Below are 27,196 nucleotides of genomic sequence, written 5' to 3' on the forward strand. Positions count from 1 at the left end.
TGAGGGTAAAGATCCTCAGCCTGAGGCGTGCAAAAAGTCACAGACCCCACAGGCTGGCGTTGTAGCCTGCTTGGAAGGAGAAACTGTCCCGCCCACCTGGGGGGGAGGTTTCCCCTATGGCCTGGGACTCGGACGAGGAGGAGACCGGAGATCAAGGCCCTCCCCCTGATCCGAACACTATCGGAGCCGAGGAGCCCGAACAGCTGGGCCACGCCCTTGATATGATTCTGGAGGAGGTGGAGTCGGAGGACGGAGATCCCGCCCTCGACTCAAGTTTGGGGGAGGTAGAAATTGGGGGCAAAGATCCTCCACCACGAGGGACAGGTGAGGAGCAGTTGTCTGCCACAGACCCAAATCCCAAAGGGGCGGAGCCTGAGGGAAGGGAGCCGAAGCCGGCAGTCGTGGAGGAGCCATGGGCTGTGAGAGCCAAGGTCCCACCCAAAGGTCCACTCGCTACGGGAGCCTCACCAAAGGCACCCCCTCGCAGGTTGCCTCGAGCGCCCCAGCCAAGGAAGCCCTGGCCCGATTCCCCCACCTTCAGTAAACGCAGACTTGGGATACCCCTGGCAGAACGCAGTCCCCAGTTGACAGCAAAAGGCTGCGAGGAACCCAAGCCACAGGTCACTGCAGCCCCGCCACAGGGAGCAGCAAGCTGCGGTCCAATCAAGGATTAGGCAAGCCGCTTGGGGACGGGCGGCGCTGTACATAAGTTTAAGTTTTAAGTTTAAGTTGTGTAAATATTAAAGTAATTAGAGTTATAAGTAGTTTTGAATCTGCCCAGTACGTGTGTTTGTTTGGATCAAGGTCGGAAGACCCAATCATGCCTTCACCTAAGCCAGAATCTCTCGGAAGCCTGGCGGCATTGTTTAATTTGTTGCAGGAACCAGGAGAAAGATGAGCAGGATCCTTGTCATGGTCATGATGATCGGGTACAGTGTGGCCTATCGGGGCCGCACTAAGGACTCCACGGTGTATGGGTGCTCTGGCAACAGAGGCCCCATCACGATTGACGGAACCGGCCTGCGGGACGCTGAAGAGACTGCCGCCTACTTCCGCGAAGGAAGATGGCCAGGCTGGCTGGGGTCGAACTCTACTGAATACTCCAGCCAGACGGGGTTTGCATACAGAGAGACAGCTCTGATGTGCCCCAGGGTGCGGATCATAGCACCCAGAGTCAGCGTTACCGTCGGGAAGAAGATTTGCCTGGTCTGCAAGGGACATGTACCTTTGAATCGCTGGTGGTGGCTGCACAAGTTCAGCAGCACCATGAAGAACTCCACAGTCGAGTGGGAAAGATTGGTTAACAACACCCATTGGACTATTATGGGGACTCATGGGGGGTTGAGTGTCTGTTGGGACAAATGGTGGGAACCAGATGAGGGGATCTACATCTGTATGTGGGGTTCAGAACGCGCTTGCCCCACAGGCGTCTCCATCGTTTTCCAAAGGCAGTGGCAAAATGCTGGGTGAGGAATGAGGTGGGACGTCAGCACACGGGCGTGTGGAGTCCCATACTCTCAGATCCCAGTAAACGCCACTGAGCTCATCACCCGCCCCCGCAAGCCCCTGCCCACGATTCCGGTAGCCAAAGCCCGCAAGGGAGGGTGCCCCACCACTACCAAGGGACCCGGGAACGGATTGGTATTGGTACCCGCAGGTCAGGTGCTGTACGAAGGGGTACACTACGCGGTGGCTTCGGTGATTTTAAACCTCACCGAGGTGTGCTTGCCTGAGTGGTGCCCCAAGGAAATGGAACTATTGTACCAGGTCCTGTTAACAAACATGTTTAAACAGTTTTACGAATTCGACTTTGCCGATGTCGACAGAGCCGAATTGTACACCACACCACATCAGGTCTTGGACAGGATAGGGAGGCAAAGAAGGGGTGCAGTAAATGATATTTTCACAGCTTTTAATACAGGAACTTCCATCATCAACACACTGAATGACATGGAGCTGCAAACCCAGATCAATGGTTTGAAAACACAGTTAAGAAAGATACTGACTGACGAGAACAAGGTAGTGGGTTCTGAGTTACATGAGGACCAGGCCATGATGAGTTACATGAGGACCAGGCCATGACACTACACTTAAAAGAAATTATAGCTGAGCTGGAAAAACACGCCAGAACAGTAAATGCTCTCATCAGGGAGGATCGGAATGCGTCCGATCAGGCTGCGCAGAACGAAGCTTGTGTACTGTACGGGGCGTGGTTACTGGGCGAGGGCCGCAGTAACCTGGAGGATTTGAAACAAGGTTTAGTCCCCTCCTGGATCAGCAACAAGCACCTCGCAGCCCTCCACCCTTTTGCGAATGCATTGAGTCCGTGCCAGCTCAGACTAGCTTCAGAAGCCTACCCAGTCCCAGTGGACTGTGGACGGTCTAATCACACCATTATGGGTATAGTGGTAAGAATGCCGGTAATGGGAAAGACAGCTAAACCCGCCCCGGTATACAGGGTGGAGAACATTGGAGTCATTCAGGGGGGTGCGCACATTCGCTACACAGGGGTCCCACCTTATGTCATTCGATGGGAGCATGCAATGATAGGTACCGACCTCTCGGGGTGCCGGAGCCGGGGAGCACACATCATCCTGTGTCCCCAGCACTTGAATGCCCATTCAAAACCACAGTGCGGGTTCAGAACTGCTGGTGCGGAGCCTATAAATTGCACCATGGAGGCAATGGCACAAGGCCATGTGCCCCCGCAGGTGGCATATATAGGAGGTGGGACATACTGTGTCACCACTGCAGCGCCCCACTACCAACATGGACAGCACGGTTGGTGTCCAGTTAGTGACAGCAGCTTCTGTTTCAAGCCCAGGGCAGAAGTTCAAGTGGCCCAAGAGCGAATTGTCCCCATTCCTGAACCTTCCACGGTTCACATCACTGTTAAAGAGAATTTCACCGATCTGCAGCAATTCGTTGCACATTTTGGATATATCATTCCCCCTCTCCCTGAACACCTCACCAAGATATTAAAAGCCGTTGTTGTTTCACAGAAACATTTCTATACACTGGAGCAGAAGACTTTAGAGATAGGGGCAAACATATTGGATATAGTGACCCCGCCGTGGTGGGACCTGTTCACTAGTATAGAAGTCCCTTCTTGGATTAGGATAGCCTCCCACATTCTTGTCGTGTGCCAGGTTGTCATTGTAGTTTATTTACTGTTTGTACACTGTAAAAAGGTCAAACATTCGCAAAGGTATGAGAACAGAGGGGAATGGAGGGAGCATTATGTGTGGATAGAAGAAGAGACACCCATTTAGATTTTTGCTGCTCTGTATAAAGTTAAAGTTTTCCCTCCCTCCTCTGTATTATTTTGATATGTATTCATGTGCATTTGATTTTTCGTGTGTGTACTTTATTTTTATTCCTGAAGCTTATTAGATGTGTTGTTATTATTAAAAGATAGTGTGTATGCACCAGGTGATGTAGGGGTATTAGGCCCCCCTCCACGCCTGGAAGTGAGTATGTCAAATTTCACATCTGAAGTATTGCCATCTATAGATGCTTAATGTACACTAGGTTTTTTCTGAAATGGGAAATGCATGTGTTGTGGGGTCATAGATAGGTAAATACTGGGGATGGTTTGATTATGGAAAGTCAGAAAATTTTGCTCACCCAGAATTATGATACTTCAAGCAAGTTACAGTATCATCAGGGGGGAGTGTAGGATTTGCAAAATTGAACTTTATATTATAAAGGGTCGAATGGCAGAAGAGGCCATGATTTTAAAGACTGTTTTAAAAGAAGCCTAGGAAAAAGGGGCATTCAAATTGGCCACCAGACCCCGTGACCAACTTATTGGGACACTTTAAAATGGTTCCTGCAGTCCTCAGACAGCTTTGTGGATTCAGCCCACAGTAAGTCCTGGAAGCCGTTTCTGAGAGAACGAAACCAGACACCCACATATACATATTGATTGGATGCAGATCCAGTCAAGATCAGCCTGTAGATAAAGGCCATCTAAATGTTTAACCAGACAAAAGGGAACAGTTTCATATTCATGAGAAGAGCATCAAGGACCCGTTAAGGACATCACCAGGACATTAAAAACAATGAAGGTCATTCCAGACCAGAGATGGCCCGTTACCGGCCATCCAAGAACAGTTTAAAATACAATAACTACCCTGTTATGCTGTCAGCCCGCCAAAATTAAAACAAAAGACTAACCTGATTTGGTGCGAGATAGGGGCTTCTGATGAGAAGGAGAAGTATATCTGGGAACCCAGAGGTAGAAAGAGAACGGAGGAAGCCATAGACGGAGCAGCCATCGTGGAAAGAAGCCATCAAGGGAGGCCATCGTGGTGCTACCATCGTATCGGTAGCATCATCGCTAGGAGAAGGAGAAGAAGACGGTTTGAGCCGGCGTCCCGCCCCAGGGTAAAACATCAGGAGATCATCGACCAACCCCGGGCCATTGACGAAACAAGAGGCCATCGACCCACTCCGGCTCGGGAGAAGAGACAATTAAAACCGACAGAAGAAATGATGGGGGCCAGCCCGAGGCTCCTCTGACCGGGGTCGAGCAAACGATTCCCGACCCCACCGACATCCAGACCAGCCGGTGTCCAGCCGTCCCCAACCCCCACCTCAGGAGAGAGGTGTGGCGCAGTTTGCTGGGGCTCCACCAACCACGTGGACACAGGACGCCTGAAAGGATCAAACGCAGACCTGTTTCAAAACCTTACACTTCCTAGTTGGATTGGTGAGCATGTTTCTGGCCCTTCATAATCGGATCTAGATAGGTTTAAGGGGGTGGACATTTAAGGGTATAATTAACATGAGTTGTTGTCCCTCGATGTTCCGTGTGTTTTCCCCATTTCATGATGATCTTTGTAGAGTATAATATGCCTGTATTTGCCTTAGTTAGTACTGTGTCATTATGATTTGTTTGCGTTTTCCCCTCCCATGTACCCACTTATTTGCTTGCATTTTGATTTGTTTTACATTATGCAATAAAATTCCATTTTGTTTCATCAAACTTGGTCTATAAGAGTTTTCTCTACATTGTAGTTCCTGCCCCAAAGTCCAGAGTACAGAATCTAAGGGGCGAGTGGGTCGAACCACTCAAGGTTTTACTGTGCAAGAGAGAGAGGCCTCTAGAGAGAGAAACCCCTGTGATCTAAAACCCCTTACATTATCTGAGGAAGGATGTTCTTGCCATGGAGGGAGTGCAGCGAAGATTCACCAGGCTGATACCTGGGATGGCAGGAATGATGTATGAGGAGAGATTGGGTCGATTGGGCTTATACTCGCTGGAGTTTAGAAGAATGAGAGGGGATCTCATTGAAACTTATAAAATTCTGACAGGACTGGACAGACTAGATGCAGGAAGGATGTTCCCGATGGTCAGGGAGTCCAGAACCAGGGGTCACAGTCTAAGGATAAGGGGTAAGCCATTTAGGACTGAGGTGAGGAGGAATTTCTTCCCCCAGAGAGTGGTGAACCTGTGGAATTCTCTACCACACAAGGCAGTTGAGGCCAATTCATTAAATATATTCAAGAAGGAGTTGGATACATTTCTTAAGGCTAAAGGGATCAAGGGATATGGGGAGAAAGCAGGGACAGGGTACTGAATTTGGATGATCAGCCATGATCGCATTGAATGGCGGAGCAGGCTCGAGTGGCCGAATGGCCTACTCCTGCTCCTATCTTCTATGTTTCTATGTTTCTAAAGGATCTTGGCTCGTAAGATCACGAAGTAGAATCAGTATGGGTGGAAATAAGAAATAACATGGGGCAGAAAACACTGATAGTAATTTAAAGGCCCCTTAACAGTGGCTGTACCATTAGACAGTGTATTAATCAACAAATAATAGGAGCTTGTAACAAAGGTAATGCAATTATTGTAGGGACTTTTATTTTCATAGAGACTCGACAAATCAAATTGGCAAAGGTAGTCTGGAGGACAAGTTCATGGAATGCATTCGAGATAGTTTCCTAGAACAATACGTCATGGAACCAACCAAGGAACAAGCAATTTTAGATCTTGTATTGTGTAATGAGACAGGGTTAATTAGAAATCTCACAGTAAGGGATCCGCTGGGGAAGAGTGATCATAATATGATAGAATTTCACATTGAGTTTGAGAGTGAGATACTTCAATCTGAAACCAGTGCCTTAAACTTAAATAAATTCAATTACATAGGTATGAGGGATGAGTTGACTAAGGTAGATTGGGAAATTAGATTAAAAGATATGACAGTGGATAAGCAGTGGCAAACATTTAAAGAAATATTCCAAAATTCTCCACAAATATACATTCCATTAAGAAATAAAAACTCCATGTGAAAAGTTATCCATCTGTGGCTAACTAAAGACGTTAAGGATAGTATTCTATTAAAAGAAGAGGCATATAATGTTGCGAAGAATAATAGTAAGCTTGAGGATTGCGAAAGCTTTAGAAACCAACAAAGGATGACAATAAATTGATAAAAAGGGAGAAAATAGCATATGAGAGTAAACTAGCAAGAAATATATAAACACATTGTAGGAGCTTCGACAAGTATGTAAAAAGGAAGATAGTAGCAAAGGTCCTATAGAAGATAGTCCCTCAGAGGCTGAGACATGAGAAATTATATTGGGGAATAAGGAAATGGCGGAGGCTTTAAACAAATATTTTGTATCTGTCTTCACAGTAGAAGACACAAAAAGCATACCAAAAATAATGGGGAACCAAGGGGCTAATGAGAGTGAGGAACTTAAAGTAAATAAGATCAGTAGAGAAAAAGTACTTGAGAAACTAATAGGACTAAAAGCCAACAAATCCCCTGGACCTGATAGCCTATATCCTAGGGATCTAAAAGAGGCGGCTGGAGAGATAGTGGATTTATTGGTTGTGATCTTCCAAAATTCCCTAGATTCTAGAATGTTCCCAGCGGATTGGAAGGTAGCAAATGTAACCCCGCTATTCAAGAAAGGAGGGAGAGAGAAAACAGGGAACTACAGGCCAATTAGCCTGACATCCTTCTGAAGGCCTTCTTTGACCTCACGAAGGCCTTTGAAACCATCAACCGTGATGGATTATGGAGTGTCCTCCTCAAATTCGGCTGCCCTCAAAAGTTTGTCACCATCCTCCACCTGCTTCACGATGACATGCAAGCCATGATCCTGACCAATGGATCCACCACAGACCAAATTCACTTATGGACCGGGGTCAGGCAAGGCTGTATCATTGCACCAACGCTCTTCTCGATCTTCCTGGCTACAATGGTCCATCTCACCCTCAGTAAGCTCCCCGTTGGAGAGGAGCTAATCTGCAGAACAAACTGGAAACTGTTCAACCTCCGTTGCCTCCAGTCCAGATCCAAGGTCGTCCCATCCTCTGTCATCGAATTACAGTATGCAGATGATGCTTTCATCTGCGCACACTCTGAGGCCGAACTCCAAACCATCGTCAACACCTTCACCAAAGCATACAAGAGCATGGGCCTGATCCGTAAGACAAAGGTCCTCTACCAACCTGCCCCCGCCACACAGTACTGCTCTCCGATTATCAAAATTCATGACGAGGCCTTGGACAACGTGAACCACTTTCCATACCTTGGGAGCCTACTGTCAACAAGGGCAGATGTTGATGATGAAGTCCAACACCGCCTTCAGTGTACCAGTGCTGCCTTCGGTCACCTGAGGAAGAGTGTGTTTGAAGACCAGGACCTCAGACCCAGCACCAAGCTGATGGTCTACAGAGCAGTAGTGATACCCGCCCTCCTGTATGCTTCAGAGACATGGACCAATAACAGCAGGCATCTCAAAGCACTGGAGAGGTACCACCAATGCTGCCTCCACAAGATCCTGCAAATCCATTGGCAGGATAGGCGCACCAACATCAGTGTTCTCGCTCAGGCCAACATCTCCAGCATCGAAGCTTTGACCATGCTCGATCAGCTCCGATGGACGGGCCATATCGTCTGCATGCCCGATGCGAGACTCCCAAAACAAGCGCTCTACTCGGAGCTCCGACACGGCAAGAGAGCCCCAGGTGGGAAGAGGAAATGCTTCAAGGACACCCTCAAAGCCCACCTTGTAAAAGTGCAACATCCCCACCGACACCTGGGAATCCCTGGCCCAAGACCGCACAAAGTGGAGGTGAAGCAACCGGGAAGGCGCCGAACACCTCGAGTCTCTTCGCCGGGAGCAAGCGGAAGCCAAGTGCAGGCAACACAAGGAGCGCACGTCAACCCAAGCACCCCACCCACCCGCCCCTTCAACCACCGTCTGCCCCACCTGTGACAGAGACTGTAGGTCCCACATTGGACCCATCTGTCATCTGAGAACTAATTTTTAGCGTGGAAGCAAGTCATCCTCCGTTCCGAGGGACTACCTAAGAGAAAGTCGTCAGGAAAATGCTGGAATCCATTATTAAAGAAGTTGTAACAGGGCACTTAGAAAATTATAATATGATTAGGCAGAGTCAACACGGTTTTATGAAAAGGAAATCATGTTGAACAAATTTATTAGAGATTTTTGAGGTTGAAACTAGCAGGGTAGATAAAGGGGAAATAGTGGATGTAATACATTTGGATTTTCAAAAGGCATTTGATAAGGTTGTTACACAAAATAGGGGTTCATGGGTTTGGGGATGATATATTAGCATGGATAGAGGATTGGATAATGGACCGAAAACAGAGAGTAGCGATTCACAGGTCATTTTCCAGTTGGCAGGCTGTAACTAGTGAGGTGCCACAAGGATCAGTGCTTGGGCCTCAGCTATTTACAATCTGTATTAATGACTTAGATGAAGGGACTGAGCGTAATGTGTCCAAGATACAAAGCTAGGTGGGAAAGTAAGCAGCGAGGAGGACACAAAGAGCCTGCAAAGGGATATAGACAGATTAAGTGAGTGGCAATAAGGTGGCAGGTGGAGTATAATGTGGGAAAATGTGAGTTTATTCACTTTGGTAGGAAGAATAGAAAAACAGAATATTTTTTAAATGGTGAGAAACTATCAAATGTTGGTGTTCAGAGAGATTTAGGTGTCCTCATACAGGAAATTGTAGGATTCTCAAAATTAACAGATCCCCAAAATGAAGAAAACCCTATTAAAATGACTTTGGACCCTTGCTAAAAACTTCAGGAGTGATAAAAAGGGCATGTTGGGCCTAACAAGGAGATTCAAGGTCAGAAACAGACTTGGCATTTTAAAAGGACATGTTCAGGCATGTTTGGGAAAAGGCTGCAACAAAGAATTGGGATCTACCTCTGCAGTAGACAGTTTGAGTATTCCAGATAGCCAAACTGTCTGGGGGAGCTGTGAACATCACTCGGCCCCTATCTAGAAATTTACATGCTAACACTAGACCCACGGAAGAACAGCCTCACAGAACCCATCCAAAAACATGCATAAACCAAATCGTTTCACCAACCCACAAAAAATCTCAGGCCCCACAAGAAACTCAAAGCTTGAGGACAATTCACCACTAATTCTCACATTGTTAAACTACTTCAACAACTCAGGAAGCCATCTCAAAATCGCTTAAACAATTTACACAACTTAATATTAACGAGCCTGCCAAAATCTAACAATAACATGAACTGATTTGGCACGCAGATTAGCAGGTCTCGATTGGTATAATTGGAGGCCTGTTCCAGAAGTAAAGGGTGATCAAAGGCGTTCAAACCAAAGGAGTCAAGTTCAACCACGAGAAGAGCTATCGTTGAGTAACATCAAGACCAAGGAGCAAGCATCTCGAAGCAGTTCTCTCTCTCTCGAAGAAGAAGAAGTAACACACCCCCATCGGACACCTTGCGGCACCAAGGGCCCCACAAAACAACCAACCGAATATTACCCACAGCCAACCGGGTAATATTGGGCCACCATGACCAACGAAAAACCAACTTGGAAGAAACCGAAGATCCGCAAGTTTTTCCACTCTACAATCTATCCTGACTTACCCCTGGGTAAGATTTTTATTCAAAAGACTCTAGGCCCTATTTCTAACCAAAGAAAATTGGGTACTCACCTGATAGATCCAATACGCACCCTACCTCATCAGTGAACTCACGAAGTCTGACCAGATACGCAGGTGAAGTCCTCTACCGCGTCCGGGGTACGGTAGGCCCCAAACGACACATCTAGCGAACCCCGAAATTGCGAACCAGCTCAACTGTCAAGGAGTCATTTTGGTGAGCATTATCCCTGGTCCTTCAGAGCCTAACTTAGCTAGTAAGGTGGGATTGGGAGATGTGAGAAATTTGTCTACTGTAATTTTTCCCTCGTGTATGTCGAAGTGTTTCCCCATTTTATTAGAGTGTTATTATTGTGTTATATTTTTCTTTCTCAAATAAAAATCAAAGTTCTTGCACCAAAAATCAGTTGTCTGCTGCACTTTTATCACAACCCCCAAATAAGTCCAAGGTCTAGAACCAAGGGAGTGGGAGCGATTCAAACCGCTCATAAGTCAGAGGTGAAGCTGACTCCAAACACCACCCCCTACAAAACAAAGAGTTAGCATGCAGGTACAGCAAGCAATTAGGAAGGCAAATGGCATGATGACCTTTATTGCAAGAGGGTTGGAGTATAAGAGTAAGGAAGTCTTGCTACAATTGTAGAGGGCTTTAGTGAGACCACAGCTGGAGTACTGCGCACAGTTTTGGTCTCCTTATCTGAGGAAGGATATACTTGCCTTAGAGACGGTGCAACGAAGGTTAACTCGATTGATTCCTGGGATAAGAGGATTGTCCTATGAGGAGAGATTGAGCAGATTGTGCCTATACTCTGGAGTTTAGAAGAATGAGAGGTGAACTCATTGAAATATATACGATTCTGAGGGGATTAACAGGGTAGATGCTGAGAGGTTGTTTACCCTGGCTGGAGAGTCTAGAACTCGGGGGCATAGTCTCAGGAGAAGAAATCAGCTATTTAAGACTGAGATGAGGAGGAATTTCTTCACACAGAGGGTTGTGAATCTTTGGAATTCTCTACCCCAAAGGGCTGTAGATGCTGAGATAGTTAGATTTTTGGACGCTAGGGGAATCAAGGGATATGGAGATTGGGTGGGAAAGTGGAGTTGAGATCAAAGATCAGCCATGATCTTATTAAATAGCAGAGCAGGCTCGAGGGGCCACATGGCCTACTCCTGCTCTTAATTCTTATGTTCTTAAATTTGTCATTTCGAGAACATGGAGCAAGGTAAGGAGAAATTTATTTACACAGAGAGTTGATGGAGATGGAATGCTTTGCTATGGTGAATAGTTGAGGCAGAGACCATCACATCTTTCAAGGGAAAATCTGGTAAATATTTGACACAGAGGACTAAGCTCTGGGGAGAGAGAAGGTCTGTGGGATTAGTTCTTGATTCCTTTAACAAAGAGCCAGCATAGACACAATGGGCTAAATAGCCTCCTTCTGTGCTTTAAACTTCTATGATTTGATTGGTCATGTTCTATACCTTCAATATGGATCAACCAAAGAACAGCTCCATCACAAGAGAATATCCATCCACAAAGGAACTTCAATTAAATAGGAAGGCCAAACACCTTCACCGTCAATCATAGAATTAACTCCACTTTCTAAGGGTCATAGGGGGAAAATTTGGTTGCATTGCGCCTCCCGTTAGTGCCCTATGGGGCGCAAAGCAACTAGCGTCCGGGTGCGCCGATGTTTGCGCTGCTCACGAAATTGACCGACCTTTTGCGGCAGCGCTAAACACTACCGCCACGATCTCCTGCACCCGCAGATCATGACGTCAGTCAAGCGTGCAACACCCTGGTAGTCCCCGGACTGGATATTGATTGGCGCCCCTGCCTTACCGCCTGCCGCTAGCAACGACAGGTTAAGGGGAGCGCTTTGCAGTCAGGAAGGGACTGGGGGAGCGCTATTTAAAGGCGACCGCTTTCTACCTTTTTTTGTCTGCGACATTTTTGCATCACACATTCTGAGAGACTTCTGGAGAGATTCAACACTGTGTGAAGGAGTTTTGGGTACTGAGCAGCACTTTGCAGGTTCATTTTGATTTGACCTTCCTTGCATCGATTTAGAAGAGATTACAGGGGGCTGCACTCTGAGCTCTTTCCCTGGGTCTCTCCATTGTTCTTTCCAGCAGATTTGATGTACAGGTCTCTCCAGGCCGAGATTCAAGGCTGCAATGAGCAGGATGTGGATGTAGAGCAAGATCGACCCTCCCCTTTAAGAACTGGCCGGCACCAGTGTTTCTGTGTTCCATTGCTGACTGACATCACATGAGCTTCGCCAGTGCTCTGAGGTAGCGCCTCGCTCCTCGGCGTTAGCGCCTTAAGAGAGGCGTGTAGCACCTCCGGGGCGACAGAGCCCAAGTTTGTAGTCGGAGGCGATAATTAGTGCCAGGCGCTAAACTTTGCGCCCGGCCGATAATTGCGCCTCAAACGGGGCGATACCGAATTTCTCTCCCCAAAGAGTCATAACAGCACAGAAGGAGGCCATTCGGCCCATCGGAGCTATCCAGTCAGTCCCATTCCCCCGCTCTATCCCCGTAGACCTGCAAGTTTATTTCCCTCAAGTGCCTATCCAGTCTCCCCTTGAAAACATTGAGGGGGAGAAATTGGGTGAGTAGCGCCACTTGTTAGCACCTAAAGAGGCAGGCAGTGGCTGTAGCGCCACTGGCTGTGCCTCCCGCGATATTGAGTTGGGGCGATAATGGTGGCGTTAGCCTTTTGCGCTGCGCCGCCACCGATGACGTCATCGGTGTGCGCAGCGCCCCATTCGCACCCCGTTCACGATATTTGGTTGCGAACGCCGCAGTTGCGCCGTTCGCTACCCGCGCCCGGTTCACGGGGCCTTACTGTGCCAGCAGCGGCGCAAGTTAAGGTGGAGGTGCGGGGCGGCCGCCTTTTTCGGCGGCCGCCTGCCAGCACCTCCGTCCCCGGCCTCCTGACCACCATCCGTGGCATTGCCAGCTGTTTCCCAAGAGCCCGGCACTTCTACTCGGTGCCGGGCTCTTTTGCCGGCATTCACGATCGGGGATCGCGCTGTTGCAGGCCCCTCCCCCTTAACAATGGGAGGAAGGCCTGCAGTACCGCAGCGTGCCGTGCCACAGCGTGTGGCGCTGCGGCACGTTGCGCTGCGATATTCAGTTTCAGCACCCTAAGAGGAACACGGAACGCCTCGAACCTCGCCCCGTGTCCCTCTAGGGGCAATGAAACTGAATATCGGACGATCGCTGAAGACTCGAACGCTGCGCTAAATCCTGCGCTCAGGCGAACTTGGCGCCAGTTTGGCGCCTCAACCCAATTTCTAGGCCTGAGTGTCTCCGCTTCTGCCATTTCCGTCAGCAGCGAGTTCCAGGTCCTCACCACTCGCTGCGTAAAAAGGATTTGTCAGTCTTTAGTGCCATTATTTTTCTGATATTGTTTTCTTGCTTACGTTAACTTTAGTGAGTTCCAGTCCTTGATTCATTATTAGTTTGCCTGGCATGTCGGGTATATTATCCTCTTTCTTTACCGTGAAGACTGACACAAAGTAATTATTCAACAAGTCTGCCATTTCCTTCGTTTCATTTACAATATTGCCCATATTAGTTTTAAATGGGCCCACATTACCCTTGACTACCCTTTGTCTTCTATTATAATTGTAAAAACTTTGCGTTAATCCTGAGGTATCTCAAGTTTCTTTTTGTATTCCCTTTTTGTAGCTCTTAGTGTATTTTTTGTCTTCCTTTGCTGCTCTTTATATCTCTCCCAGTCCCCTGGATTTACATTATTCTTTGCTTCTTTGTATGCTCTTTCCTTTAGTTTTATGTTCTCTCGGACTGCTTTTGCCGACCATGGCTGTTTTATTTGTTAGGCTGTAACTATTTGCAACGGCAAATTTCTGATTGGTCCCATTGGAGGACAAGACACACCCAACAGTTTGTCTGGACTGTGTAATTAGATCCTGTCTGCCTGAGTAATTAATATCTTTGCAATGTGCGATTTGATCCATTCATTGTGACAGCCAGGCTCTCGAGCTCACAGTGCTAACACTACTGCTTTAAGAGAACAGATAGGGCTCACCCTCCTGGGTTAGGACCTTCTCTCTCTCCTGTTCCCTGCCCCCAACAAGTTCCTGACCCCTCTTCTCCTTCCGCCCACCCACCAAAGTTCCTGATCTTCCCGCCGCCCCCCCCCCCACCTCTACAAGTTCATGACATTCTCTTCTCCTCCTCACTCCCCCTCCCCCAAACAAGTTCCTGACTCTGAGCCTACAGGAAACCTGGGTGCATGCACGATTGGAGCGATGGGTGCGCGTGCGTGACTCCAGTGGTTGGAGGGGGGGGGGGGGGAGGACGGTCTTTAAGCTCCGCCCCCATATGGTGTACATACGCTGAACGACTCAAATTTGTTTGTGCAAATAATCACTCTGTATTTAAGTAGTGCTCTTGCACCTTGTGGATATATACTGGTCCTGTATTAGCTAAATTCTTTGCACACCTCCTATAGTACATCTGTAGTTTTACTCAGTAACAGTTTTGACCTGTTTGCTGTCATCAGTCTCTCACAGTCTGATAGTGTTAGCCATACCAAAATTTAGAATCTTAGTAACTGCTACGTTTCTCCTTTTCAAACCTAACATTGAAATCGATCATATTCTGATCACTGTTAGATAAATGTTCCCTTACTGTGTTATCCCTCCAGTCAGGTTTCCACCCCTGCTGCAGTACTGAAACGGCCCTCATCAAAGTCACAAATGACATCCCAAGTGACTGTGACCGTGGTAATCTATCTCTCCTCATCCTCCTCAACCTGTTTGTAGCCTTTGACACAGTTGACCACCCCATCCTCCTCCAACACCCCTCCTCTGTCGTCTAGCTGGGTGGGACTGCCCTTGCCTGGTTCCATTCTTATTTATCCAGTCGTACCCAGAGAATCATCTGCAATGGCTTCTCTTCCTGCTACTGCACTGTTAGCTTCTGGAGCCCCCAAGGATCTATCCTTGGCCCCCTCCTATTTCTCATCTACATGTTGCCCCTCGGTGACATCATCCGAAAAAAAAACGTCCTGTTCCACATGTAGGCTGCCAACAACCCAGCTCTGCCTCACCACCACCTCTCGACCACTCCACCCTGCTGTCCAACGAGGAGAAATTTCCTCCAACTATACATTGGGGGTTAAGAAGGCAAATGGTATGCTGGCTTTCATAGCGAGAGGATTCGAGTACAGGAGCAAGGATGTCTTGCTGCAGTTGTACAGGGCCTTGGTGAGACCACACCTTGAGTATTGTGTGCCGTTTTGGTCACCTTATCTGAGGAAGGATGTTCTTGCCATGGAGGGAGTGCAGCGAAGATTCACCAGACTGATACCTGGGATGGCAGGAATAACGTATGAAGAAAGATTGGGTCGATTAGGCTTATATTCGCTAGAGTTCAGAAGAATGAGAGGGGATCTCATTGAAACTTATAAAACTCTAACAGGACTAGACAGATTAGATGCAGGAAGGCTGTTCCTGATGGCGGGGGTGTCCAGAACCAGGGGTCACAGTCTAAGGATAAGGGGTAAGCCATTTAGGACTGAGATGAGGAGGAATTTGTTCACCCAGAGAGTGGTGAACCTGTGGAATTCTCTACCACAGAAGACAGTTGAGGCCAATTCATTAAGGAGTTAGATCTATTTCTTACGGCTAAGGGGATCAAGGGAAATGTGGAGAAAGCAGGGACAGGGTACTGAATTTGGATATCAGCCATGATCGCACTGAATGGTGGAGCAGGCTCGAGGGGTCGAATGGCCTCCTCCTGCTCCTATTTTCTATGTTTCTATGTAAGCCCAAAGCCGTTGTCTTCGGTACCGGCCCCAAACTCCGTTCCTTAGCCACTGACTCCATTGCTCTCCTTGGCCACTGTCTGGGACTGAACCAGACTGTTCACAACCTTGGTGTCGTATTCGACCCTGTGATGAGCTTCAGACCACATAACCACTCCATCACCAAGCCCACCTGTTTCCACCTCCGTAACTTTGCCCCATCTCTGCCCCTGCCTCAGCTTATCTGCTGCTGAAACCCTCATCCATGTCTTTTTTATCTCTAGACTTGACCATTCCAATGCACTCCAGGCCGGCCTCCCACCTACCACCCTCCAAAACTCTACCCGTATCCTAACTCGCACCAAAACCCGCTCACCCATCACCCCTGATCTACATTGGCTTGGTCCGGCAATGCCTCAATTTTAAAATTCTCACCCTTGTTTTCAAATCCCTCCATGGCCTCGCCCCTCCCTATTGCTGTAACCTCCTCCAGCCCGACAACCCTCTGAGATCTCTGCGCTCCTCCAGTCCTGGCCTCCTGCTCTACCCTGATTTTAATCGCTCCACCATTGGCGGCCGTGTCTTCAGCTGCCAAGGCCCTAAGCTCTGGAATTCTCTTCCTATACCTCTCCGCCTCTCTACCTCCTCCCTTAAGATGCTCCTTAAAACCTACCTCTTTGACCAAGCTTTTGGCCAACTGTCCTAATATCTTGTGTCTCGGTGTCAAATTTTGTTGGGTAGTGCTCCTGTGAGGTGCCTTGGGACCTTTCACTACATTAAAGAAGCTATATAAATACAAGTTGTTAGATTAACTAAACCTGGTCCATTGCTCATCAACTAAATCTAGTATGGCCTGCTCTCTTGTTGGTTCTAGAACATATTGATCTAGAAACCTATTTTGAATGCACTCAAATTCACTACCTTTCTGGCTTGAGCTACTCTGCTCATCCCAATCTATGAATTTTAAAATCGCCTAGTAAAACAACTCTACTTTTGCTACAAGCCCCTCTAATCTGAATTAATACATTCTGCCTCTTCATTGCTGCTATCAGGAGACCTGTAGACATTTCCCATTATTCCTCAATTCTAACCATAGAGTCGCCAATGATTGCTTTTTCTTATTAATGTGCAATAGTATCTTTAATCAGTAATGCTACCCCTCCAGTTTCCCTATCCTTTCTAAAGACCTTATAACTTGGAATATTTATCTACCAATCATGACCAACTTGCAGCCATGTCTCAGTAATGGCCACCGTGTCATACCCTCTAAGCAAAATTGAGCCTCTAATTCACTCAATTTATTTCTTATACTCCGTGCGTTAGTATATAAAACTCTTATTTGAGCAAGCAACCCTAACCTGTCCTTCTGCCTTGTCTTTCTTGCACCGTTTAACTTAATATACTTCTTAGTTGTCATTTCTGCTGTAACCACTTTAGTTATTTTAGTATTCCCACAACCTGGAGTATCTATCACTGCTTGTGACCTACACTCTGCTCTTATCCCTTTTCATTTTTTTTAAACAATCACTTTTGCTATTGTTTCTGACTGCCACCCCCATTGATTAGTTTAAGTTTTTACTATCCTATTTATCCTTTTCACTAGGACCTTGGGCTCAACCTGCTTCAGATGCAGCCTGTCCCAGTGGTACAGCTCCTTCCTGTCCCAGTGCTGGTGCCAGTGACCCATGAAATGGAGCCTCTCCTTCCCCCACCACTCCTTTAGCCATGTGTTCACCTTCCTGATCTGTTTGTCCCTATGCCAATTAGCACGTGGCTCGGGTAATAATATTGAGCTTACCGCCCTTGGGGTCCTGTTTTTTAATTTAGTTCCTAACTCATGATACTCCCTTAGCAGGATCTCCTCCCTTTTCTTTCCTATGTCATTGGTCCCGACATGGACCACGACAACTGGATCTACTCCCTCCTTTTCCAAATTTCTTTCCAGCCACACCCTTTGGGACTCTTTAACGTGGCTACAGAGGATGCTATCTATCCCCCTATATTATTGAATCACCGATAACTACTGCGTTTCTATTCTGCTCCTCCACCCCTCTTTGGACAACCCTCTGCTCCATGGTGCCTAGGTCAGCATTGTGGCTGTTCTCCCCTCAGTCTGACCTTCCCTAGGTTCCTTCTGCCCTTCCTGCACCAGTGCTTTCCTCTGAGGTGTGAATGTACTCTGGAGTAAACTGTCCAGAAATTCCTTCCCACCCCCGTATGTCAGAGTGTTGCTAACTCACACTCCAACTTAACAACTCTGAGCTGAAGTGACTCAAGGCAGAGACATTTCCTGCTCTCGAGTCAGTACAAAGAAGGTTCACTCGGTTAATCCCGGGGATGAGGGGATGGACATATGAGGAGAGGTTGAGTAGATTGGGACTCTACTCATTGGAGTTCAGAAGAATGAGAGGCGATCTTATTGAAACATATAAGATTGTGAAGGGGTTGGATCGGGTGGATGCGGGGAAGATGTTCCCGATGATGGGTGAAACTAGAACTAGGGGGCATAGTCTTAGAATAAGGGGCTGCTCTTTCAAAACTGAGATGAGGAGGAACTACTTCACTCAGAGGGTGGTAGGTCCATGGAATATGCTGCCCCAAAAAGCTGTAGAAGCTACATCATTACATAAATTTAAAACAGAAATAGACAGTTTCCTAGAAGTAAAGGGAATTAAAGGTTACGGGGAGCGGGCAGGAAATTGGACATGAGTCTAGTTTCGGATCGGTCATGGCCCTGTGGGTAGCGGAGCGGGCCCAGGGGCCGTGTAGCCTGATCCTGCTCCTATTTCGTGTGTCTAATTCTGTTAGATTCAGGAGATGGTTCTGGGATAGTGGATTGGCGGTTAGGATCAGATCAGCCATGATCTTATTGAATGGCAGAGCAGGCTCGAGGGGCCGATTGGCCTACTCCTGCTCCTATTTCTTATGTTCTTATGTTCTTATATGGCAGTCCGGGACAGTCTCGCTGTCAAACTCCCAGATACTACCTCGTAGAGTTTTTTTTTTTAAATGCTTTAATCAAGCTTGCTGCTTGCTTAATTCAAAATTGCCACAATTCATGCTTGGAATCTATTCAGAGAATACATTAGGCTGGAGGAACGATTGAAAAATGCAATTGACAAGCCTTCCCAAGCTCAAGGTTTAAAAGGATTAGTGTGTTCAAATTTTCATCACTAAGCAAAGTCCATGGTTTTAATGTGGATTTGAAATTGTGCTCTTGTGTTGTAAAGTTGGTATATTTGAATTTATCTAGGTATCATAGGTGCATTATTAGATCAATTAAACTTTTTTAGTGAATTAGTTCGCTTGCTATCATTATGTGTAATGGAAAACTTGTCGGCTCTGCGCAACGCTTTGCTATGTATCTGAATAATCCTATGGAAACACTGCTACATATTTGGAGTTATGTAATTGCATTTGAAGTGTTTTAGAAATTGCTTTGAGTGAAGCAGTACTTCTCATCAAATTGGAAGGTGCATGAATAGGGAGAAACTTCAGGTGCTGCAATACATGTAAAGTTCGGGGCCCTAAGTGACAGCTATTGTAGGGAGCTCTGTTCTGTCCCTCTGTTAGTTGAAGATTTTCTCCCCTTATCTGATCCAACCATATACAATGAGAAACAAGGGTATATACTTGTATAGCACATTATGACATGTCTGCTTTGGAGTGCAGTGAAAGTTATGTAGGCAAACTTGGCAGCCAATATTTGTGCAGTAAGACCCCACAAACAGCAATGAGTTGAATGACCAGCTAATCTGTTGTTGGTAGTGTCTGAAAGATGAACATTAGCCAGTCCACCAGGAGAACTCCCTGCTGTTTAATAGTGTCAGTTAATTGGTGTGCGTACTTCCATATTTAATTCACCTGTGACTTTATAAAAGTTGATTTCTTCTGGATAAATAGAGTTTGCCTGATTTAATCTGTTCTGAGATCCAACCTAAGGAGGAAAACATTAAAATGACTCTAAATGGCATGGTCTTCATTTGTTTGTTCTGGTCATTGGTTGTCCTTCCCTCACCTGTTTGGTTCTCCAGAGATAGGGACCACTCGACAGCCAACTCTCACATTAGGGTCAGTTTGTCCCTTGGTGATTTGCCGCAATCTTTCCTTCCTTTAGCCGGATGCAATGACTGAGATCAGTGCAGGTAGATGCTGGTGTGAATACATTTCCTATTATACTAAGCGTGACTTTGGGTACGCATCAACTCAAAAGTGGCAGTATAACACACGAGACTGGCGAGCACATTAAAGCCTTGAGGTGCGAGACCCCCTTCAGCTTGCACAGAGTACAGTATAACTCCAGTTTAATACACAACATGCTGTACCACAGCACAAGAGAGTGTCAAGATGCAACAGGTTGTGTTAGGACATAGCACTTTGAGCTGTACAACCCTAGGGTGGTTAACTGAATATTATGGTGGCCTGAGTTACTGTTCTCTGGATGTGGCCATCGCTGGTAAAGCTGGCACTTATTGCCCATCCTTAGTTGCCCTGAGAAGGTGGTGGTGGGCCGCCTTCTTGAACCAAAGCATTTAGGGTAAAATATTGGTTGGGTCAAGTATTGGTCCCAATGTGGTAAATAAGTCCGACGAACAGGAGTAGGCCATTCGGCCCCTCGAGCCTGTTCCGTTCAATTGGTTCTGCATCTCAACTCCTTTACTCGCCTTTGCTCCATATCCCTTGATACCCTTGCCCAACAAAAATGTCTATCGACCTCGGTCTTGAAAGCTCCAATTGTTTGATAAAAACTGATATAGAGGCACTGGAGAGGGTGCAGAGAAGATTTACAAGGATGTTACCAGAAATGCGAGGGTATACATATCAGTAAATGATGGACAGGCTGGGTCTCTTTTCTCTTGGAAAAAGAGAAGGCTGAGGGGTGACCTATTAGAGATATTTAAAATTATGAAAAATGTTGATAAAGTTGTTACAGAGAGAATGTTTCTACTTGTGGGGAAGAGCATAACTAGAGGCCATCAATATGGGTAGGAGAGTTTAAAGGATGACAGGAGAGCAGTAAAATCAGATGAGAAGAGGGCAAGGGAAGTTGAAATGGAGATTGAAATGACCAAGGATGAGGAGTCACTGAGTCCAGAGGTTGAAGGAGGAAATCAGGGAGGATATGTGGGTGAGAAACCAGGGTGGTAGGCACTAGAGAACAAGGATTTTAAAGGAGTGACGATTGGAACAAGTGCTCTGATGTCACAATAACTTCATGACCTCATGAAGCAGCTTCAATCCCTTTATAATTTACTTCCTGTCGAGGCACAACAACAACAACCCCCCCCCCCACCTTAATCTGCCATAAACAGCTGACAAGACTTATATGGGCACATAACCCAGGACGACATCACAACTGAGGGGTCATGTAACATGGCCTCACAATGAAAACCATGACAACCCAGAAACCACGGGTGGACAAGACACAGCAAAGTGGTTCAAACTGTGCATTTGTGCATGAGAGAGCAAAGAGGAGAGAGCTTAAAGACAAGTGCGTTCATCAAATCTATCCAAATTTTGGAAGATCACCAAGAACAAATTTAAAACACTGTGGAAAGGAACAGTGTTAATTATTGGAGAGAAAGAAGTCAGGGAACAACATCCGAGCAGAGATCTGATTTCATACTGAGAGTTAGTGAACAAAGACAATCTTTAATTGATCATTACTCACAGAAATTATTTGGTTGAAACCTTTCTTCATATTGAAGAGTTGTAGAATTTGACTGCTGACTGTTTCCACATTGAGGGACATTCTTGGTTGCCTTCGTGAAGATGATAGCCGAGGAAGATGAACGTTGTCATCAGAGAATATCAAAGACCCTCCAGACATTGGGGCGTCAGCACCCAGAAATAGTATTAATGAGCTGCCATGACTATCTGTGCCATCACACCACGCGGACAGCTCCATACGGTGTTGTAGTATTGGAGAGCATGGCGATGATTATCAAGGACAACCTTGATCAAATCAGCCAAGCACTTGCTGAGAAAGTTATCTCTTTGGCTGCAATGTGGATGACGATGTTAACAGGAGCACAAGCTGCCAGCCAGGAAGCAGCCAGCAATCTCCTGGTTGTCATGAGCTTCAGGTTCAGAAATGAAGTTGTCCAGTTGACGACAAAGAGTTTCAAACAAGGGCACCTTCCGCATGTGTACATGGTCAAGACCTTAACAAAAATGTCAATGGAAAATGTGTACGGCATGGTTCCTTTACTAAAATCTATCTTGGGGATCATGATTCCAGTATTCGTTGGCGTTAAACAGGCTGAGCTGAAGACTGCATTTGCCTCAGCGGTAGGAAGTTTTAGCAAGAGCATCCTGATCTATCTGGGAAATATGGAGAAAGCCTCAGACCCTAACGTGACTAAAGATTCTTTCTCCACCGAAATCAACACTGTCTATAGTCTGTTATTCAAGGTGTGGTTCAAGAAGGAGTCCTCTGAATTGAAGATCTCAATAGTAGAAGCTCTAGGCTATGTCATTTCCCTGCTGCCCAAGGACGCACTGGAAAAAGAGCTGCCCAGGATAATTCCAGGCATCCTGTCTCTCTACAAGAAGCAACCAGGGCATTTTTCCATCACAGAGTGTCTGTGCCGGGTGCTGGATGTTGCCATAGAGATGAGGTATCTGGGGCTGAAAACACAGATGGGCAATCTGCTTAAAAGTCTCCACCAGCAGATGTGTGTTTCGGCAGGGTATACTAACCATTTTGCTGCGAAGAAATGCAATAAGATCCTTTGCTGTTTTAGAGTTCTGGTCCCAGCTTATGCAGATACAATAGTCGAATTTCTCCTCTCACAGTTGGAGAACGCTGACCAAAAAATGAGAGTAGGAACACTCAATGTACTGAGGCAACTCATCATATCGGTCTCCTCACATTTTGAGAGGAAGAAGGCTCAGATTGTGGCTGCCATAAAACCACTGCTCCTGGACAAGCGCAGCAATCAGGAGAAGAAACTAATTGCCCAGGTAATATGTGTCATGGCCCAGCAAGGTTACCTTGAGCTAGAGGGAGGAAAGGCAATGGTGGAATTTGTCATCCAACAGTGTGCTGCATCTGTTGATTCAGGGACCCTGGAACCACCCAATCATCAGCCAGACCAGGTAACAACTGAGGAATTAGTCACAGTATGTGAAACAGTGATGTGTGTGATCACAGCTGCAGTGAAGATGGAGGATGTCCTTTGGCCATTCTTACTGGAGTTTGTCACCATGACCCAGTACACCAAGGCTTTAACAACAATCTGTAATTGTTCAGCACATCTTGGAAAAAAGAAACTGCAAGCCGGCAGTGAGAGGTTTTTCCTCACTTACAATGAAGATGCCAATCTCCCGAAAGCCCAGGCACTGCTGACCCGGCTCCTCGTCATTTCTTGTTGCCCATATCAGGGAGGAAGCCGAGGAGCTGCGGCACTGAGGCTAATGCAAGTCCTGAGCCTCAATATTCGCCCAGCATCTGAGAGAGAGTGGGAAGAGGAGCTTCCATCATTGGTTGAACAATTACTAAAGAATTCAAAGGAGTCTCTGGCCCAAAAGGAATGGGAGGAGAAATTATTGCTGTTCTTGTCCAGAACACTCAATGCCATTGATGACGAGGAATGGACATGCCAGCTCACTAATGAAATACATAGAGAGATTAACACCAACCACCTATCCCCACAAGAGAAAGGCTTTCTCTATAAATCATTTGGGACAGTGCTTCGTCAGACCCGCACAACAAAAATAAAGGAGGAGCTTTACGAAATGCTACTGAGTGTGCAGCACAGTGAGAGTGCGGAGAGAGAGGGTGCAGCTCTCGCCATTGGTTTCTGTGCCATGACACACTTTCATGATACCCTCAGTAGCCTGGAGGAGTTTGCTAACTCCAACAGATTTAAGAAAACTCAAAGTTTCCTGAATATTCTTGGGGTCAAGCCTGATGTGGATTTGGCTAAAGCCAGGAGCACACTGGTTCTGTGCTATGGGAACTTGGCATTCTACGCACCTGAGGAACTAATGCTGTCCACAATCGAGACCCACATTCTGCCGGCTGTGATCAACCAATACATTACAAGTGGACAGGAGAACAAGACTGAATCCAGGGATCTCGCACTAAAGCTCAGCCTAATACAGACCGTGACTCTGATAGCCAGATCCCTACATTCAAATCGCCAGAGAGCTCCCTTCAACTTTATCAGAAACAGGGAGCTGCTGACATGCATGCTGGATCTTATCGAGGCCGAGCCACCAGAGCTGCTGCAGAGCCCTGTTCGACAGTTAGCCATGAATGCCTGCAAACATCTGATACAACTACACATTGAGCCAAACCGAGCTGACACCTGCAAATTGATTCAAACCTGCCTGACCAGTACTTTCAGCTTGTTACCTTCAGAACTGGACAAAGACATGAATAGTAACAGAAAAGAAATGGGAACACTTTATACCCAAACTATGAGTTCCCTGCAAGAGCTCCTGAAGCAATTATTGCTTCAGGACCTGTCCCCTGAAGGATTTGTGGTCATTTTCAATCAGGTAGAAGTCTGGATCATTTCAGCAAAACCTCATGAGCGAGAGAGAGCCATGGACACGACCATACAGCTTCTGAAATTTTACTGGGAGAAGCTCAATGTTCAGAATGTAACGCCTGGAAATAACACGGGGACTCTGATTGGACGACTGATGCCGCGTTGTGCAGACCCATCGCTTCCCGTTCGACAGATGGCTCTGGACACCTTGTGCATCATCCTGTCGATTCAGTTGCCGTACGAAGGCAGCAATCTGGATCAGCAAAAGGAGCAGTTGGAGGTTCTGAAAGAAGTCAGGGAACAGTTAGCTAACCCTGATGCTTCAGTCATCTTTCAAGCATGCTGCCAGATCACAGAGGTAATTTCCAAGTGTTTGCCCCATGACCAGTTGGGCAGCTTGCTCTCTGTGGCCCTCAAAGGACTGTCCGACCAGCACCTCAGTTGTTCCGGTGCAGCCGCTGTGCTCCTGCAAAACATAATTAAAAAACGTGGCAGTGAACTTGGGGATCAGGTCTTGGAGATACTTCACGTGCTGAGCGTTGAATTGCAGTCAGTTCCTTATGAGAACGTGAGACTTTCAGTTCTACAGAGTATCGCCATACTGACCTCACACAATAGAGCAACAGTTGTGTCCTGTCTCCCCACCTACCCTGTCCCTTCGGACAAGTACATCAGTGATGTGTGGCGATCACTGGCCAAGGACACAGAATGTGCCACGAGTACAATAGAAGAGCTGCTGGACAGACTGAACGAACAGTTAGAATTTGCAATGAGCAGAACCTATCCCATCAGAGATAACGCAACCCTTGAATCCCTGGCTGCCATCTGTGGGCTGCACGAAATAATAACTAAGCCTGAGTCGGCAAAAGCGGTGGCTATGTTATTCCCGCAGATATTTAGTGTCCTACTCATTTATCTTAGCTCGTGTGTTAATGTTTGTCTGGTCAGTGACTTTGTTCCTGATGGTCAACTGCAGCAAAGAGAATTCTCAGTTGAGCCTCTAACACCTGAAAGCAGCAATGTCTGTGTGAACTGTGTGGAGACACTGAAGGACCTGCTAGCTCAAACAGATAATGAAGCAGTGCTTCATGATATGGTGCAAAGTGGAGGATGGGACCAGATGATGGATCTCTGCAAGTCTGACAAGGGGGTTGTCCTGCTGGCCAGAGCAATGGTGAGATACGCTGGCGCCAGTCTGACTGGCATTGTGAAACAGCTGGCAACTCAATTCCATACTGTTCAAGACTGTCAGGCAGTCACCTTGGTTTCCTTCTTTGCAGAGCTGTTAAAATCTCCCCTGGTTTCACAGCTGCATCTCACAGGCATTCTGGCGAATAGATTGTTAAGATATTTGCTCTATGCTTCTCCAGTTACCCGGTTGCTGTGTGTCAGAGGCCTGTACAACATTAGAGCACACCCCAAGAATAAAGGATTGCGTCTGCAAGTGATGTGCACAATGATTAGTCTGTTGGGGAACATGAAGAACCAGAAGGAGGTGCTAATCTTTGAGGTGCTGTCGTGCCTCTCAAAGAACTTAATTCAGTTGCAAGCAAACACCATCCAACCTTATGTAGAGGAAATCCTCGTCAGGATTCAACCACACTTTGAGGCAGAGTCTGATAGAGTGCGGGCTGAAGCGTTCAAAGTGTTGGGGATCTTGGCCAAGTGTGGAATTGGAGGTTCCAGATCCTTCTTCTGCCGACTGGTCCATTCCAACCTGGTGCGTTTGTTGCTACACCTGAATGGAAAGAGTGAGGAGGTCACTAGGTCTTGTTTATCAACACTATGGTTGCTCTTCCCACTCATTGGATCTGTTGAGGCTTCCTTGTTGATTGACAAGTATGCGAAGGAGCCCACCAGGAACTACATGACCCTCCTAAGAGACCTTTCACAACAGTTGGCCCAAGATATCCCCAAACAGATCTCCTCATATGCCGTGGACTGCGAGTCCTTCTTCCAGAGCCCCCAGGAACAACTGCAAGCACATGCAGTGGCCTTTGCATGTTTACTTCAACAGTCAGAACGTGTCCAACCCGCCCGGAGGGCCACCTGGTGGAACATCTGCACAATGAACTGCTGCTGTTCACCATCAGACTGAAGACTCGACGCTCAGGCCACCAACCTTCTCCGCGTCCTCTTAGCAGCAAAGTGATCATTCATTCAACTTGATTTGTAAATATGTAATTTTATGGTTTGTAAATAAATCAATATCCTGTTGTTCCATTGTAACTATTGGTGCGTCTTCAAATGGTGCAGGTCCCACTGCTGCGTGACTGGGAGTGACCGCTCCTGATTCTCTCTCTCTCTCACACTGGACATTAGACACAGATCCTACTCCTCACTCCATGTAATTCTTCACTGGATCATCATGCTAGTTTATTTATAGATGCAGTTCCCTGCACTCCCAAAGTGCATCACTTTACACTTATTCACATTAACTTGCATCTGCTATGTGTCTGCCCATTTTGCCAGTCTGTCCTGAGTCTGATATTCTGCTCACTATTTAGTATGTTGCCAGGTTTCGTATCATGCGCAAACTTTGACATTGCACTCCCCAGCTTAGAGTTTCCGTCAGGTTGTGCTGGTATTTTTCAGCGCAATTCGCCCGAAATTGGCCAAACCATTGCAAAAGATCGAGGAATTTTAAGCACAAATTACGTCCAGTGCAAATCGAGTTTCTGCGATCTCATGCGCTGGTTTAAAAAAACAGTGTACTGGAAGACAGCCCCGCCCACAAAACTAGCCCCTCTCCCAGGTCAAATTCATCACCATGGCAAGTTTACGCTAATTGCGCTTGTTTGTGGGCCTTTGAGGAGGCTCTTAAAATTAAGCTTTTTTTTTTAAAAGGTGCAAGGACACTAATGCGCATTTTAAAAGTTTTAAAATATTAAATATTTTATTTGCTAGGAAGCTGACTACTGTACACCAATGAAATAGTAAATGGTTCGGTATAGTTTTAAAACTCTTTCACTTATTTAAAATCCGGTTACTCACAG

At 46.6% G+C, this 27,196-nt stretch overlaps 2 protein-coding genes across 3 annotated transcripts in view; both read left to right on the plus strand.

Moving 5' to 3' along the window:
* LOC147082102 (V-type proton ATPase subunit C 1-A-like) overlaps positions 1-27,196 on the plus strand; it is a 159,666-nt gene that overhangs the window by 79,476 nt on the left and 52,994 nt on the right. The window lies entirely within an intron of this gene.
* Positions 11,131-26,429, plus strand: LOC147082103 (maestro heat-like repeat-containing protein family member 1). Its single transcript, XM_085980445.1, has 2 exons — positions 11,131-11,140; positions 21,446-26,429. The coding sequence occupies exons 1-2, from the start codon at positions 11,131-11,133 to the stop codon at positions 26,296-26,298; spliced, it is 4,863 nt and encodes a 1,620-aa protein (XP_085836571.1). The 3' UTR covers positions 26,299-26,429.

This window comes from Somniosus microcephalus, unplaced genomic scaffold (genome assembly GCF_052327205.1).
Source record: "Somniosus microcephalus isolate GS21.2 unplaced genomic scaffold, FLI_Smic_1.0 scaffold175, whole genome shotgun sequence".
NCBI classification, from domain to species: domain Eukaryota; kingdom Metazoa; phylum Chordata; class Chondrichthyes; order Squaliformes; family Somniosidae; genus Somniosus; species Somniosus microcephalus.